General features: G+C 41.1%; 1 protein-coding gene across 1 annotated transcript in view; it reads left to right on the top strand.

Annotated features, from left to right (window-relative positions):
- Positions 1-16,613, top strand: part of dync1i1a (dynein cytoplasmic 1 intermediate chain 1a) — a 236,830-nt gene that overhangs the window by 141,338 nt on the left and 78,879 nt on the right. The window contains exons 8-10 of the mRNA XM_068004236.1: positions 2,574-2,736; positions 3,643-3,742; positions 13,675-13,800. Coding sequence (XP_067860337.1) covers positions 2,574-2,736; positions 3,643-3,742; positions 13,675-13,800 — 389 coding nt within the window. The remainder of the gene's footprint in view (positions 1-2,573; positions 2,737-3,642; positions 3,743-13,674; positions 13,801-16,613) is intronic.

A 16,613-nucleotide genomic window follows, 5' to 3' on the forward strand; every position in this document is an offset into this window, starting at 1 on the left:
ATAAAGTGATTCCTATAACTGTAAGACCGCACAGACTTGTCTGGACATTTTGTAAAGTTATAAGAATCTAAATTAAAGGTTTCACTTGTGTAAGAATTTGGTCTTAGCAATTTCTAGTCCTGTAATCCATGTGAATACAAAGCGGTGCACTTACTGATTTTTGTAGACAATGCCAGCTGTTTCGGCATTACAGTCTGTCGTAGGTTATTGTTTGGAGACCTTTTGAACAAATCCAGATGAAAGAGTGCGTTGTTGAATTGTAGCTGCAATTTTCTAAAAAAGTCAGAAAAGGACAATATACATTATATATAATGTATATTTCTTAACAGAAGTGTGTAGTAATTACACACCAGCTTTTCATTTTAGTAGTTCAGTTGATTATTCTTGGTGGTTGTTTTTTTTACATAGGAACCGGAGTAGGCCATTCAGCCCCTCATGCCTGCTCCGCCATTTGATAAGATCATGGCTGATCTGTGATCCAACTCCATACACTTGCCTTTGGCCCATATCCCTTAATACCTTTGGTTGCCAAAAAGCTATCTATCTCAGATTTAAATTTAGCAATTGAGCTAGTATCAATTGCCTTTTGCAGAAGAGAGTTCTAAACTTCTACCACCCTTTGTGTGTAGAAATGTTTTCTAATCTCACTCCTGAAAGGTCTGGCTCTAATTTTTAGACTGTGCCCCCTACTCCTAGAATCCCCAACCAGCGGAAATAATTTCTCTCTATCCACCCTATCTGTTCCCCTTTAATATCTTATAAACTTCGATCAGATCACCCCTTAACCTTCTAAACTCTAGAGAATACAACCCCAATTTGTGTAATCGCTCCTTGTAACTTAACCCTTGAAGTCTGGGTACCATTATAGTAAATCTACGCTGCACTCCCTCCAAGGCCAATATATCCTTCCGAAGGTGCGGTGCCCAGAACTGCTCACAGTACTCCAGGTGCGGTCTAACCAAGGTTTTGTATAGCTGCAGCATGACCTCTGCCCCCTTGTACTCCAGTCCTCTAGATATAAAGGCCAGCATTCCATTAGCCTTATTGGTTATTTTTTGCACCTGTTCATGACACTTCAATCATCTATGTACCTGAACCCCTAAGTCCCTTTGGACATCCACTGTTTTTAACTTTTTACCATTTAGAAAGTACCCTGTTCTATTCTTTTTTGATCCAAAGTGGATGACCTCACATTTGTCTACATTGAATTCCATTTGCCACAGTTTTGCCCATTCACCTAATCTATCAATATTGCTTTGTAATTTTATGTTTTCATCTACACTGCTTACAATGCCACCAATCTTTGTGTCATTGGCAAACTTAGATATGAAACTTTCTATGCCTTCATCTAAGTCGTTAATAAATATTGTGAATAATTGAGGCCCCAAGACAGATCCCTGCAGGACTCTACTAGTCACATCCTGCCAATGTGAATACCTACCCATTATCCCTACTCTGTCGCCTTTCGCTCAGCCAATTTCCTAACCAAGTCCGTACTTTTCCCTCGATTCCATGGGCTTCTATCTTAGCTAACAGTCTCTTATGTGGGACCTTATCAAATGCCTTCTGGAAGTCCAAATAAATAACATTCCCCTGTCCACTACTTTAGTTACCTCTTCAAAAAATTCAATCAGGTTTGTCAGGCACAACCTACCTTTCACAAATCCATGCTGGCTCTCTCTGATTAACTGAAAATTCTCGAGGTGTTCAGTCACCCTATCCTTAATTATAGACTCCAGCATTTTCCCCCACAACAGATGTTAGGCTAACTGGTCTATAATTCCCTGGTTTCCCCCTCTCTCCTTTCTTAAAAAGCGGAGTGACGTGCAATTTTCCAATCTGGAGGGACAGTTCCTGAATCAAGAGAACTTTGAAAGATTATAGTTAGGGCATCTGCAATGTGCTCACCTACTTCCTTTAAAACCCTGGGATGGAAACCATCTGGTCCTGGGGATTTGTCACTCTTTAGTACTATTATTTTCTTCATTACTGTTGCTTTACTTATGTTAATTTTATTGAGTCCCTGTCCCCGATTCAATATTATTTTTCTTGGGATTTCCGGCATGCTATCCTCTTTTTCTACTGTTAATACTGACGCAAAATAATTATTCAACATGTCCACCATTTCCCCGTTGTCAATGACACTATCCCCACTTTCAGTATTTAAGGGGCCAACACTGCTCCTGACCACCCTCTTTTTCCTAATATAACTTTAAAAATTCTTTGAATTGGTTTTGATATCCCTTGCAAGTTTCTTTTCATACTCTCTTTGTAACTCTTACTATCTGTTTTGTGACCCTTTATTAATCTTTGTATCTTTTAATAAAAGAAATTACACTACAGATCTCTGATTAATTTTCATCAGCTTTGCAATGCGTTACAACGATACCGTTGCAAGATCTCATAGATTAGGAATCTGCTGTATAAAAACTGGTCTACTTTGAAAGACTTGGGCAGGATTATAATTACCGTTGCTTTTGGAGTCATTTAATGTCTACTATATTCTAATAATCAGGAAATTGGATGTTAGTCCTTTTGAATATTGCTGAGATATTTAGCCCTTTTTTTTAAAGCTTCTCCTAGAGAACTCACTGAAGAGGAGAAGCAACAAATTCTTCATTCAGAGGAATTTTTGATTTTCTTCGACCATAACATACGTATCATAGAACGTGCTCTTGCTGAAGATTCTAGTCTCTTCTTTGATTATGGTGGCAAGGAGTTGGATGAAAAAGAAGGGTATGTTTTATCATTTTGAAATTATAATACATTTGTTAGATGGCACAAATGTGTATGGGCAACTGTCAGTATGCAAAGTGTTCTCTCAAATGCACATCAGTGACTGATATTGCTAGCAACTTACCAACTTCACTGAATTATTTAGAAGTGCCTATGACTACAATATTAACATTCTTATTTTCTGGGTAAATGTGGTGATTCCCTGTTTCACTGTAGCACCAGTACAATTTGCATGTAGGTTTACATGCAGTGGTTGCACAGAAGGATATTTCATGTACTTAAGTAAATTGCTTTATTTGTGGGAACAAACTTGAAGCCCTGAATTTTGTTTAGTCTTGCATGTGGGAGTATGTGTGAACCATCAAAATCTCATTCCACTTAAAAGAACAAAAATCATCCTTATTAGTACAACATGACAATATATTATGGAAATACATAGGAAGGTAGGTCCTTTTAATGGCTCCCTGGGTAAATACACTTTCTGGTATATTGTTGAGCCATACAGGCCAGGTATGTCCCAGGTTTGATTCCTTGCCTATTCTGGGTTGCTAGGTGATCTTGTCTGGATCAATATTGGTAGCATTACATAAGCCACAGTACTTAGGTACAGGAAGGGGTAAATCAGCTAGGGCACCTGTTCCTGGGGGCCATCTATTAACCTCCAGGTTGAGGATACGATCAGATTTGGCTGCGACTTCCACCAATGAATAGCTTGTTTACCCTCATGGTCAAGGCTCACTCATGAGGAATGACCACGTGAGCAAGGGCTCGCTTGTAGAATGCAGTTGAGTTAGTCCCTTCAGGGAAGAAAAGTGGGGGAAATTCCATAGCATCTTGACACTGAACATAATGAAAGCTTTGCTGTATATTATTGGTTCATACTTTATTTTGTTACATTTTATACAGAGACTTCCAAGCTGGGCTAAACCTTTCTTTCAACCGCCAGTTTTATGATGAGCACTGGTCAAAACACCGTGTTGTGACCTGTTTGGATTGGTCACTTCAGGTAAACCTGAACTTTGTAAAAATAATAATTCATGCAAGGAACGGTACTTTTTAAATGTGCTTAAAGATTTATTGTTACTTTTTACTGTACTGTGACTAGTTTAAAAATTGTTAGTGCTCTTTCTGCAAGGCACTAGCAATTATTATGAGGGTGTTACTGGATACTAAGAGTACCAGTAAATTGGAAACAGGCTAATGTGCCCATTTTCAAAAAGAGTGACAAAACAGGCACTAGTAACTACAGGTCCATTAGTCTTAATTCAGTTCCACATAAAATAATGGGATCGATTATTAGGAATAAACTTGAGGATTATCTGTACAATAATAAACTAATAAACAGCAGTTAACATGGATTCAGGAACCCTGTGAAGTGGCCTAAAAAGCTACTCAGTTGTACAAACAATGCTGAACGAGGCCCGGCATCACATCTTCTCAAGGCAATTAAGGATGGGCAATAAATGAGCATCGCCCACAACCCAAGAATTAAAAAAAATTTTGTTTCTGGGCCAGAAGATTATAATTTAAGCTGTTGAATAGTGAGGGAATGCTGCATTGTTGGAGCTGTTCTTCTGATGAGACTTTAAACTGAGGTGATGTTAAAGATCACAATGCACTTGTTGAAGAAGAGTAGGAAGCTCTTCCGGTGTCCTGTCCAAGTATAATCCCATAACCAATAACATCAGAAAAGTAGATTAACTGCCTAGGAATCTTCTTGCAAGTTGTGGAATCTTGCTGTATCCAAAATGCCTACCATGTTTGCTGACAAAACAGCACTTTCATGTGAATTCAGAGTCAGGGCCTGACCTGACATCAGCATGGTTGTGTGAGACTTCCTGGAGCAGGGAGCTCTGCTTTGGAGTCGTATCAGTCATTGACACCTGATTCAGCTGAAACCGCTTGTAGTATAAATACACCGTAATAATAATTCATTATATGGAAGGGCTTTGAGAGATGATCAGACACAATGGGGACAATTGTCCCTTGTTTACAGCCCCATTATTCTGTGTGAACGGGTCAGAAGCAGGACGAAAATTAAACACAAACTCTGCGCTGATTTGGTGCCCAAGACCGGCCTGATGCGATTTTTGAGCGGGTCTTGATTTAGGCAGCTAGCACTCCTGCCCAAATCAGGCGAGAGCCTAATACATATATGTATATGAGGGTTCTATGCTGGTTTCATGGCCTGGGCGCCATTTTAATTGCCACCCACATTGCTCTGACTAATTCCTCAACCTGCCCACAACCATGGCCAGTACGAGTTGGGAGGCTGCCATTTCCAGCGATATTTAAAGGGATCCTCAGCAGCTCTCGGATAAATGACTGGAAAGTTTAGGGAAGCATTCTGCTTCTATTAAATTGTGCTTTTTGGCTACTTAGACCATTTGAAAGAGTTTGTAATTCTTGTACAATGTTGTCAATTCTTGAGGGGCTTCTGGCAATGCACTTTTTTCATCATGGCATCCTGTTGGAAATTCCACTCTGGCTTGAGGATGATGAAGAGGAGGCAGATCAGGAGGAAGCAGCACACACAACTGCAGCTGGAAAGAGAGCAAATAGGAGTAGGAGAGCTTGCAGGAATTCTTAGTCTCCCAGAGTGCATAGACCCAGAACAATACACCTGCAATTCTCTGTGGAGCAGTGCACATGGAGGTTGTCAGAGTTGTGCCACCTCCTGCAACAAGACCTACAACCAACTGCCCGAGCTTTCACAACATTGCCTGTTACTGTCAAGGTCACTGCAGCTTTCACATTCTTTGCCTCCAGCTCCTTCCGGGTTACTACAAAAAATATCAGTCAGTCTGCAGTTCATGCTTGCACTAAGTAGATGACAGATGCCTTATTTGCCAGAGCAAACACTTTCATCATGTTCTCCATGGGCATGCGGAAGCAGCGCGATAGCGCTCTGGGAATTGCTCAGATTGCAGGATTCTCCCAAGTCCAGAGTGTCACTGACTTTATCCATCGAGCAGACTATTGGAGAACTCGATAGGTCTGGTAGCTTCCTGCAATACAATGCCCAAAGAGTGTCCCATATGACCATGGTTTGCTGTATGCTGCATAACTTTTTCCCGTACCAGATACAACACATAGAGCCACAACTGGACGAGGACCTTCAGCATATTTTAAAAGAAAGGGAGAAAATCAATGAGAAAAAATAACCAACCCTAAAAAAAAACCCAGGTAAATTCGGAGAACATCAGTTTTTGTTTTTTTAAAGAAGAGAGGTTTTAATTTTCAACATCGCTATAATGCAAGAAAACAAGCAAGGGATGACCTCAGACTTCAGTGGTCTATCAGTCTGGTAACTTTTGTTAGTGCACTGTTTATCTTACTCTTTACCTAACTATGATGTGGAGATGCCGGTGATGGACTGGGGTTGACAATTGTAAACAATTTTACAACACCAAGTTATAGTCCAGCAATTTTATTTTAAATTCACAAGCTTTCGGAGGCTTCCTCCTTCCTCAGGTGAACGTTGTTGGAAATGAAATCCTCGAAATGAAATCGCATTTATAAATCACAGAACAATGCTTGGTGATTACAGACAGTTTTTTCAACTGCCAAGGCAATCAGTGTGCAGACAGACAGGTGTTATCTGCAAGGTCTCCGAATATACAAATCACCAAAAAAAGAACAAAAAAAACCAAACAGAGATAGAGAGGTAGAACTCTACCTAACTAGGAATGGAAGACTGCAGTATGAAGAATATCATCCTTTTAGCAGTACCTAAAGACCCAGATCCCCATTTTTTAAAAAAATCTGAATTTTGTAGCCTTAGTTTCTTTCCTTGCTGAGAATCGGGTCCAGAGACACATGTGTGCCAAGATAATGATGTCCACACCACATGTACAGCACGGAGGTGTGCGTGCTAATGTCACAGATGCAATGCATACGCATGTTCTCACCTTAACTTTGGTAAGAAAATGATTGGAAATCACGGGAGGGTCAGGGGTCTCAAATTTGAGAGCAAATTTTTTTTGTTTTACCAATAAAAAATCCAGGAATTAAACAGTAGAAATCGATTTTTTTTTAAGAAAACAATTTTAGTGATCCCTAACTACTTACATTACCATTTGGAGAATTGGCAACACCACTGGTCCTGAGAAGATTACACGCTACTTATTGCTCCTGTTTTCAGTGGATTCAAACTGTAGAAGGGGGTATTAGTGTGGGAGTGTAGTCAATTAAGTAATAGACCATATTTCATCAAGCTGAGCTTGATGTTTCAGTTTTGTTAACTTCTGTCCTAATTTCATGGTTATAAAGCCTATGATTGAAAAGCTGAATATTCAAAATTAGTGATTGCTGATGCTATTTTTTTTAAATTGAAAAGATCATAAGAACATAAGAAATAGGGGCAGGATTAGGCCATACCGCCTCTCGAGCCTCCTCCACCATTCAATAAGTTAATGGCTGATCTTTGGCCTCAACTCCACTTTCCTGCCTGGTCTCCATAATCCCTTGATTCCCCTTGAGTCCAAAAATCTATCACTCGCAGTCTTGAACACATTCAACAACTGAGTATCCACAGCCCTCTGGGGTAGAGAATTCTAAAGATTCACAACCCTCTGAATGAAGAAATTCTTCCTCATCTCAGTCTTAAACGGCCGACCACTTATCCTGAGACGATACTCCCTAGTTCTAGACTCTCCAGCCAGGGGAAACAACCTCTGTGTCCAACCTATCAAGCCCTCTCAGAATCTTATACGTTTCAATTATTTTTTATTCAATCATGGGATGTGGGCATCGCTGGCAAGGCCAGCATTTATTCCCCATCCCTAATTGCCCTTGAGAAGGTGATGGTGAGCCGCCGCCTTGAACCACTGCAGTCCGTGCGGTGAAGGTTCTCCCACAGTGCTGTTAGGTAGGGAGTTCCAGAATGGTGTGTGACTTGGAGGGGAACGTGCAGGTGGTGTTCCCATGTGCCTGCTGCCCTTGTCCTTCTTGGCAGTAGAGGTCACGGGTTTGGGAGGTGCTGTCGAAGAAGCCTTGGCGAGTTGCTGCAGTGCATCCTTTACATGGTACACACTGCAGCCACAGTGCGCCAGTGATGAAGGGAGTGAATGTTTCGGGTGGTGGATGGGGTGCCAATCAAGCGGGCTGCTTTGTCCTGGATGGTGTCGAGCTTCTTGAGTGTTGTTGGAGCTGCACTCATCCAGGCAAGTTGAGAGTATTCCATCACACTCCTGACTTGTGCCTTGTAGATGGTGGAAAGGCTTTGGGGAGTCAGGAGGTGAGTCACTCGCCGCAAAATACCCAGCCTCTGAGCTGCTCTTGTAGCCACAGTATTTATGTGGCTGGTCCAGTTAAGTTTCTGGTCAATGGTGACCCCCAGGTGGGTGGATTCGGCGATTGTAATGCCGTTGAATGTCAAGGGGAGGTGGTTAGACTCTCTCTTGTTGGAGATGGTCATTGCTTGGCACTTGTCTGCTTCGAATGTTACTTGCCACTTATCAGCCCAAGCCTGGGTGTTGTTCAGGTCTTGCTGCATGCGAGCACGGACTGCTTATTATCTGAGGGGTTGCGAATGGAACTGAACACTGTAATCGTCAGCGAACATCCCCATTTCTGACCTTATGATGGAGGGAAGGTCATTGATGAAGCAGCTGAAGATGGTTGGGCCAAGGACACTGCCCTGAGGAACTCCTGCAGCAATGTCCTGGGACTAAGATGGTCGGCCTCCAACAACCACTACCATCTTCCTTTTGGGCTAGGTATGAGATCACCTCTCATTCTTCTAAACTCTGGAGAGTATAGGTCCATTCTACTTCATCTCTCCTCATAAGACAACCCTCTCATCCCAGGAATCAATCTGGTGAATCTTCATTGCACCGCCTCTAAGGCAAGTATATCCTTCCTTAGGTAAGGAGACCAAAACTGTACACAGTACTCCAGGTGTGGTCTCACCAAAGCCCTGTACAATTGCAGCAAGACTTCTTTACTCTTATACTTGCAATAAAGGCCAACATGCCATTTTCCTTCCTAATTGCTTGCTGTACCTGCATGCTAACTATCTGTGTTTTTTGTACAAGGACACCCAGATCTCTCTGAACACCAACATTTAATAGTTTCTCACCATTTTAAAAAGTGTTCTGCTTTTCTGTTCTTCCTACCAAAGTGAATAACCTCACATTTCCCCCTTAATACTCCATCTGCCACCTTCTTGCCCACTCACTTAACCTGTCCACGTCCCTTTGCGGACTCTTTTCGTCCTCCTCACAGCTTACTTTTCCACCTCCCTTTTGTATCATCAGCAAACTTGGATACAATACATTCGGTCCCTTCATTTAAGTCATTAATATAGATTGTAAATAGCTGAGGCCTAAGCACTGATCCTTGCGGCACCCCACTAGTTACAGCCTGTCATCCTAAAAATGATCCGTTTATCCCTACTCTGTTTTCTGTTCGTTAACCAATCCTCTACCCATGCTAATATATTACCCCCAACCCCGTGAGCCCTTATCTTGCGTAGCAACCTTTTATGTGGCACCTTATCAAGTGCCTTTTGGAAATCTAAATATATTACATCCACTGGTTCCCCTTTATCTACCGTGATAGTTACATCCTCAAAGAATTCGAATAAATTTGTTAAACACGATTTCCCTTTCATAAAACCATGTTGACTCTGCCTAATCATATTATGATGTCATAAATGCCCTGTTACCACTTCCTCAATAATGGATTCCAGCATTTTCCCGCAGACTAATGTCAGGCTAACTGGCCTGTAGTTCCCTGTTTTCTCTCTCCCTCCTTTCTTGAATAGCGGTGTTACATTTGCCACCTTCCAATCTGCTGGGACTGTTCTAGAATCTAGAGAATTTTTGGAGATCGCAACCAATGCATACACTATCTCTGCAGCCAACTCTTTTAGAACCCTAGGACATAGGCCATCAGGTCCAGGGGATTTGTCAGCTTTTAGTCCTGTTAGTTTGACTAGTACTTTTTCTCTACTGATACTAATTGTTTTAAGTTCCTCACTCTTGTTTACCCCTTGGTTCCTCATTATTTTTGGTACGCTTTTTGTGTCTTCTACTGTGACGACCAATACAAAATATTTGTTTAACGTCTCTGCCATTTCCTTGTTCCCCATTCCAATTTCTCCTGTTTCAGCCTCTAAGGGACCAACGTTTACTTTTGCTACTCCCTTCCTTTTTACATACTTGTGAAGCTCTTACAACCTGTTTTTATATTTCTTGCTAGTTCACTCTCATTCTATTTTCTCTCTTTTTATCAATTTTTTGGCCATCCTTTGCTGGTTTCTAAAACTCTCCCAATCCTCAGGCTTACGACTCTTCATGGCAACATTATAGGCCTCTTCTTTTAATCTAATACTATCCTTAACTTCTTTAGTTAGTCATGGATGAATCGCTTTTCCCATGGAGTTTTTATTTCTCAATGGAATGTATATTCGTTGAGAATTCTGAAATATTTCTTTAAATGTCTGCTACTGCTTATCTACCATCATATCTTTTAATCTACTTTCCCAATCTACCTTAGCCAACTTGCCCCTCATACCTATGTAATTGGCTTTATTTAAGTTTAAGACTGTAGTATCTAGTATGAAATATAAAATTATTATACATTCTAAATAATGTAGATAGCAATATTGCTCAAAAATATTAAACTTTTTATTTTAATTTTGAGCAAATTTTTTTGAAGTGACCTGATGTCTTGTCAAGCTGAAGTCCATCACTGGATCTCTGGGGCCCTCAATCCTCAATCAAAGAAAGTTTTTAACCGATCACTTCCAAAGCTTACATTCCTGTATGAAAGAAGTGCTGTAATGCCAGTCAGCCAATTGATATATTGAGGTCTTGTTGTTTAGAGTGCATTAAGCAGTTAGATTTAGCATTTATTTTGAACAGTGGTGTTTTGGCTGTAAAATCCCTTCATATAAAATTGCCAAATTATTCAGTGTAAATGACCTAACCAAGAATTAATACTTTAGTTATGGTATAATGCACCCATTTTGTTCTTATGTAAGTTAGTAATTTTGCATTCACTCTTGAAAATAGTGTTATTAGATATCATTCATGTTTTGACTTGGTAGCATGCAAACAGTTCTTAATACTGAGAAAACAGGAGATACTGGTATACTAATCCAATAAGAACACAATTTGCCTCTAAACCTCCCTTTGAGATAGAGGGTGGATACAGCTGCTTAAATTCCAAAAGAACAGTGTTGGTTTTATATTTCAAATAAACATTTTAAATATTACTAAATTTAGTTCTGCAGTGAAACACTGTTTGTATTAGTAATTGTTTGGATATGACAGATCAAATTATTCGAACCAATCCTGCTATACTGTATGTGCCAGCAAACTCCTAGTTTAATAAATTTAGTTGGATTGTACAAGTCCTGTGTGATATAGAAACATTGAAATGATACAGCACCGAAGGGGGCCATTCTGTCCATCGTGTCCGCGCCAGCTCGAAGAATAACCAGGTGCCCATTCTAATCCCACTTTCCAGCACCCGGTCCGTAGCCCTGCAGCTTAAAGCACTTTAGGTGCAGGTCCAGGTACTTTTTAAAAGAGTTGAGGGTCCCTGCCTCTACCACCAATTTGGGCAGCGAATTCCATACACCCACCACCCTCTGGGTAAAAAAGTTTTTGCTCATGTCCCTTCTAATCCTTCCGCCAATCAGCTTAAATCTATGTCCTCTAGTTCCTGAACTCTCTGCTAGGGGAAATAGGAACTTCCTGTCTACTCTATCTAGGCCCCTCATAATTTTGTACACCTCAATCAAGTCACCCCTCAGCCTCCTCTGCTCCAAGGAAAACAACCCCAGCCTATGCAATCTCTCCTCGTAGCTGCAATTTTCAAGCCCTGGCAACATTCTTGTAAATCTTCTCTGTACACTGTCCAGAGCAATTACATCCTTCCTGTAATGTGGTTACCAGAACTGTGTACAATACTCCAGTTGTGGCCTTACCAGCGTTTTATACAATTCCATCATTACATCCCTGCTTTTGTATTCTATACCTCGGCTAATAACTGAGAGCATTCTGTATGCCTTCTTCACAACCTTATCTACCTGTACTGCCACCTTCAGGGACCTGTGCACATGCACTCCAAGGTCTCTCACTTTGTCTACCCCTCTCAATATATTCCCGTTTACTGTGTATTTCCTTTTACTGTTTGCCCTCCCTAGGTGCATTACCTCACACTTCAACTCCATTGCCACTTTTCTGCCCACTCCACCAACCCATTGATGTCTTCTTGGAGTCTACAGCTATCCTCTTCACTATCAACTGCACGGCCAGTTTTTTTTTATTCGTTCATGGGATGTGGGCGTCGCTGGCAAGGCCAGCATTTATTGCCCATCTCTAATTGCCCTTGAGAAGGTGGTGGTGAGCCGCCTTCTTGAACCGCTGCAGTCCGTGTGGTGAAGGTTCTCCCACAGTGCTGTTAGGAAGGGAGTTCCAGGATTTTGGATGAAGGAACAGCGATATATTTCCAAGTCAGAATGGTGTGTGACTTGGAGGGGAACATGCAGGTGGTGTTGTTCCCATGTGCCTGCTGCCCTTGTCCTTCTAGGTGGTAGAGGTTGCGGGTTTGGGAGGTGCTGTCGAAGAAGCCTTGGTGAGTTTTACCCTTTGTTTCCTGTTACTGAGCCAATTTTGGATCCAATTCGCCACATTTCCCTGTATCCTACGGACTTTTACCTTTCTGACCAGTCTGCCATGTGGGACCTTGTCGAATGCTTTACTAAAATCCATGAAGACGACATCCACTGCACTACCCTCATCAATCCTCCTTGTCACTTCCTCAAAGCATTCAATCAGATTTGTAAGGCATGACCTTCCCTGAACATATCTTGGGGTTAATCTAGAATGTTTCTAGACATGAGCAGTGAGCTAAGTGAAAACTTTCCATGAGGAACAGGGGAAGGCTATTCGCCCCTCGAGCCTGTTCTGCCATTTACCCACCATAGCTTCATATTCCTTGATACCATTACCCAATTTGGTGATCTCAGTCTTAAAAATTTCAATTGACTCAGCATCCACAGCATTTTGGGGGAGCGAGCTCCAAATTTCCACAAACTGTAGGAATCCTATATTAAAGTTGCCACCTATCCAGTTTTGGACCATATACCCCTGTTTTGTCCAAAAACTTCTGATAAGAATGTAAACTGGACACCTAAAGAGTCTGTCCCCCTCTCCCCCCCACCCCCCCCCAATCGGACTAAAGTCTTGATTTTTCTATTTCAGAGCTTTAAGATATGAAGACAGTTGTTAAAATTTTCAATTACGTTTTCATTAGCATCAAAAAGACATCGGAATTCCCACCCCTAAATTCAGTTTTTCAATCTTAAAAAGCATCAAGTTTGGTTACAGTAAATCACCACTGACTGTGTGCTGCATTCTTAACATTGATTCAAAATGATTAAAAGACTGATCTAAAAAGCTGCTGCTGTGTCAGTTTCTTGACTCTATCTGCCTGGTCTGAATCTAAATGTGTGCTTTTCCCTCCCCTAACCCTCTCCAAAAACAAAGTTGTGGTTAGGAGACTCGCAGCTGAACTTGAATGAGTTTTGTTTTATATAACTTTGAAAAATTATAATTATGAGATGGTCAGTGTGCAGACATAGTGTTTTGTGACTGGAGACACTGGTTTTCATGCAATTGTGAGGCTCTATCCATTGCTGTTTATGGGCTAAGCAATGAAAGATTCGGAGTCGGGCCTTTCCAAATGAGTAGTAATTTTACTGGAATGCATATTTATCGCATTTAGTTTACATGGTAACTAAATTGGGACAGTTAAACTTATTTCATTATCAAGTGAGTTCCATTGTACTCTATTTCTTTGTAAACCTTTTTATTGTTTAGAGGTAAGCAATGTTCTTACAGAAACCTTTGTAGATGCTGGGAATGAATTGAACCTAACTCGGTATGGTGTTAATGATCCATAATCTTTGTTTTGTTTCAGTATCCTGAATTAATGGTTGCTTCCTATAATAACAATGAAGATGCCCCACATGAGCCAGATGGGGTGGCTTTGGTTTGGAATATGAAATTTAAGAAAAGCACACCAGAATATATATTCCACTGTCAGGTAAGACCTCTTTGCAGACAACATGAGGGAGCATAATGTAAATGTAGTTTAACACCAAAAATATTTTGAGCTAAATAGTGCTTTGTCACCCTTTAAATAGATTTTAAAATGGTATAATTAAAAGGACTTTTATTACAGTGTTGTAATTATTTTAAGAAAAGTAAATAACATTCACTCACATTGGAGAAAATACTGTCAGTTTCTATAATATTGACTATCCTTCACAGTGCTACAGTATGACAAACATGTATTGTGAATGAGGAAGTGTGGTACACCACTTCCTCATCCAGTCATCCAAATGTTTTTGCCCACCCATGTGGAGAAACAATGGGCTTTCTTTGGGTGCATCTTTTATATTTCACACAGATGCATATTTTCAGGCATTTATCTTAGCTGAATTGAATGTTCCTCCTAAAGATGCTTCTGTGTAAATCTATCTTTGCTCTACAAGAAAAGGTATTTAATCCTTTCTGTTAACTTCCCTCCTTTCCCTTTCTTGGATGTGCAAATCAAGAAGAGATACATGTCCTTTTTAAAAGAATTTTTAAAAACTATCAATCCATTCCTAAAATACTGTGTCAATTAACGGGTGAAAAAATGTATTTACAAAGATGCTAACTGGTGGCAGTGGTAAAGTTGTTTAGACACAACGCTGCATTTGGACTGAGTCAGACACTAACTCACTTGTCATGCAGATCATCATCTGAAGTCTTTGAAAGAGACAGTACAGATAAAGAAAATCTAGGTTTGTAATACATTACCTGTAAAAATGAAGACTGCCAAGTAGCATGAAACATTATAAATAGCAAATTGATAGCGAATTCCAGCTTGGCATTGTTTATTGCAAAACAATTATGGGAGAAAAGAAGCAACCGAAGCAACTTCCTGAGCAAACTAAATGCAATCTTGGTGAAACCTAAGAGGAAGCCTGATAGGTGATTTGTAGATCTCATGAACTATTTTTATTGAGTAAAGGTATCAAGGGATATGGAGTTGAGGTACAAATCAGCTGTGATACGTGGAACTGTGGTTCGATCACTAATACTGAAAGTAGATACAGAAGACTTCTTGACCTTTGATAAAAGTTTGCAGTCAGGAGCTGTGTTTGTAAACTGCCAAATCCGACGGGGGAGTAAAACTGGCACTAGTGATCATTTTGAAATCAGTGGAAAGAAAAATCGGACGGGATGTATAACGGCGGGGCGGGGGTGGGGGTGGGGGGGGTGGCGGGGGGAGTACTGATTCACCATTGATCTGATTTATGTCCCCACCAAAGATGAAAGTTTCACCCATACATTCAAAATGACTGCTCCCTGCAGTATGGTTCAGTTCAGCTCCCCACTGGTCTGTACAGCAACTGAGAGTAAATACATTTCTGCTGGCTGTGCACTTCCTCTGCAAAGTTCAACACATCCCATTGTGCTATGTTGTCTTATAACTAGACGACTGAGTGCATCTAACACCATAAAGTATAGGCCTCCCTTTGAGAATTTGTACAATGCCCACAGAAGTACATTCCCACTTACCTGCAATTTTGGAGAGTCGTAGGAGCACTCTATTTCCTGTAGCTGGGAAGTGGTTGGTGAATGCCTTGCACTTTAGGCTTAATATTAAGAACCAAGAAAGTCAGAGTAATTGGGCAAATGGCTCCCAGTTGATAGTGCCTAACTGGAGTTGGGAATAATACAGCACATTAAATCTCAAAGCAGTGCAGATAAAAATTTTGAATGGTAGTTAGAGATACTGTTGAAATCCAAATACAGTGATCAAAATCCAGGACATCTTTGACTTGTAATGGAAGGACTTTCCAAAAGTAGTGTGTTTGGTTGGCGGTTGCACAAGACTGATCAGGTTGATGTCAAGTTGGGCAGTATTCCAGTTCCATTCAAAAGCTTCCAGATATTAAGCAGGTCCTAGCAATAAAGGCAGTCCAGAAATATCCTTTGATGTTGAAGATCTGCCAGTCATTACAGAGCTTGCGCAGTTATAGCAAGCAATAGAAATGCTTTTGCAAAGGAGGGTGTGCGTCAAGAAACCTTTCAAGCTCTGAAAGTGGAAATGCAACAACTGCTTCTGGATACAAACTGACCACACATTTGGAAGCGAGGCACGAAACTTCCATGGTCTCCAGACTACACTTCTCTGCTCTAAGGAGAACAATCCCAGCTTATCTAGTCTCTCCATATAACTGAAGTGCCTCATTCCTGGTACCATTCCAGTAAATCACCTCTGCACCCTCTCCCAGGCCTTGACATCCTTGACTTATTACTTAATAAACTGTCCTGTGCTCCCCTTGTGCTTTTTCAATTGTTTGAGTAGCTCTTTATTGCAATTCACAACTGATCAGTCTGGATTACTGGATGGCCCTATTGCTTCTCCTTGAACCGTTGATGTCCTTGTGGAGAAGGTACTCCCACTATGCTGTTAGGAAGGGAGTTCCAGAATTTTGACTCAGTGACGATGAAGGAATGGCGATATATGTGCCTGTGTGATTTAGAGGGGAACTTGGAGGTGATGGTGTTCCCATGCATCTGCTACCCTTGTCCTTCCAGGTGGTGGTGGTGGTTACGGGTTTGGGAGGTGTTGCTGAAGGAGCCTGACTTGCTGCAGTGCATCCTATAGATAGTACACGCTGCAGCCATGATGTGCTGGTGGTGGAGGGAATGGGTGTCTGAGCTGGTGGATGGGATGCTGATCAAACGTTACCGAGGCAGCGTGACGTCAGCCAGAGTACCCTGATTCTTTACAGCCCTGAAAGTCCTTGTGGATCAAGTGACACGTAGGAAGGACGGTCCTCTTTCCTTCAGATGGAC

This window comes from Heptranchias perlo, chromosome 2, assembly GCF_035084215.1.
Source record: "Heptranchias perlo isolate sHepPer1 chromosome 2, sHepPer1.hap1, whole genome shotgun sequence".
Lineage (NCBI taxonomy): Eukaryota > Metazoa > Chordata > Chondrichthyes > Hexanchiformes > Hexanchidae > Heptranchias > Heptranchias perlo.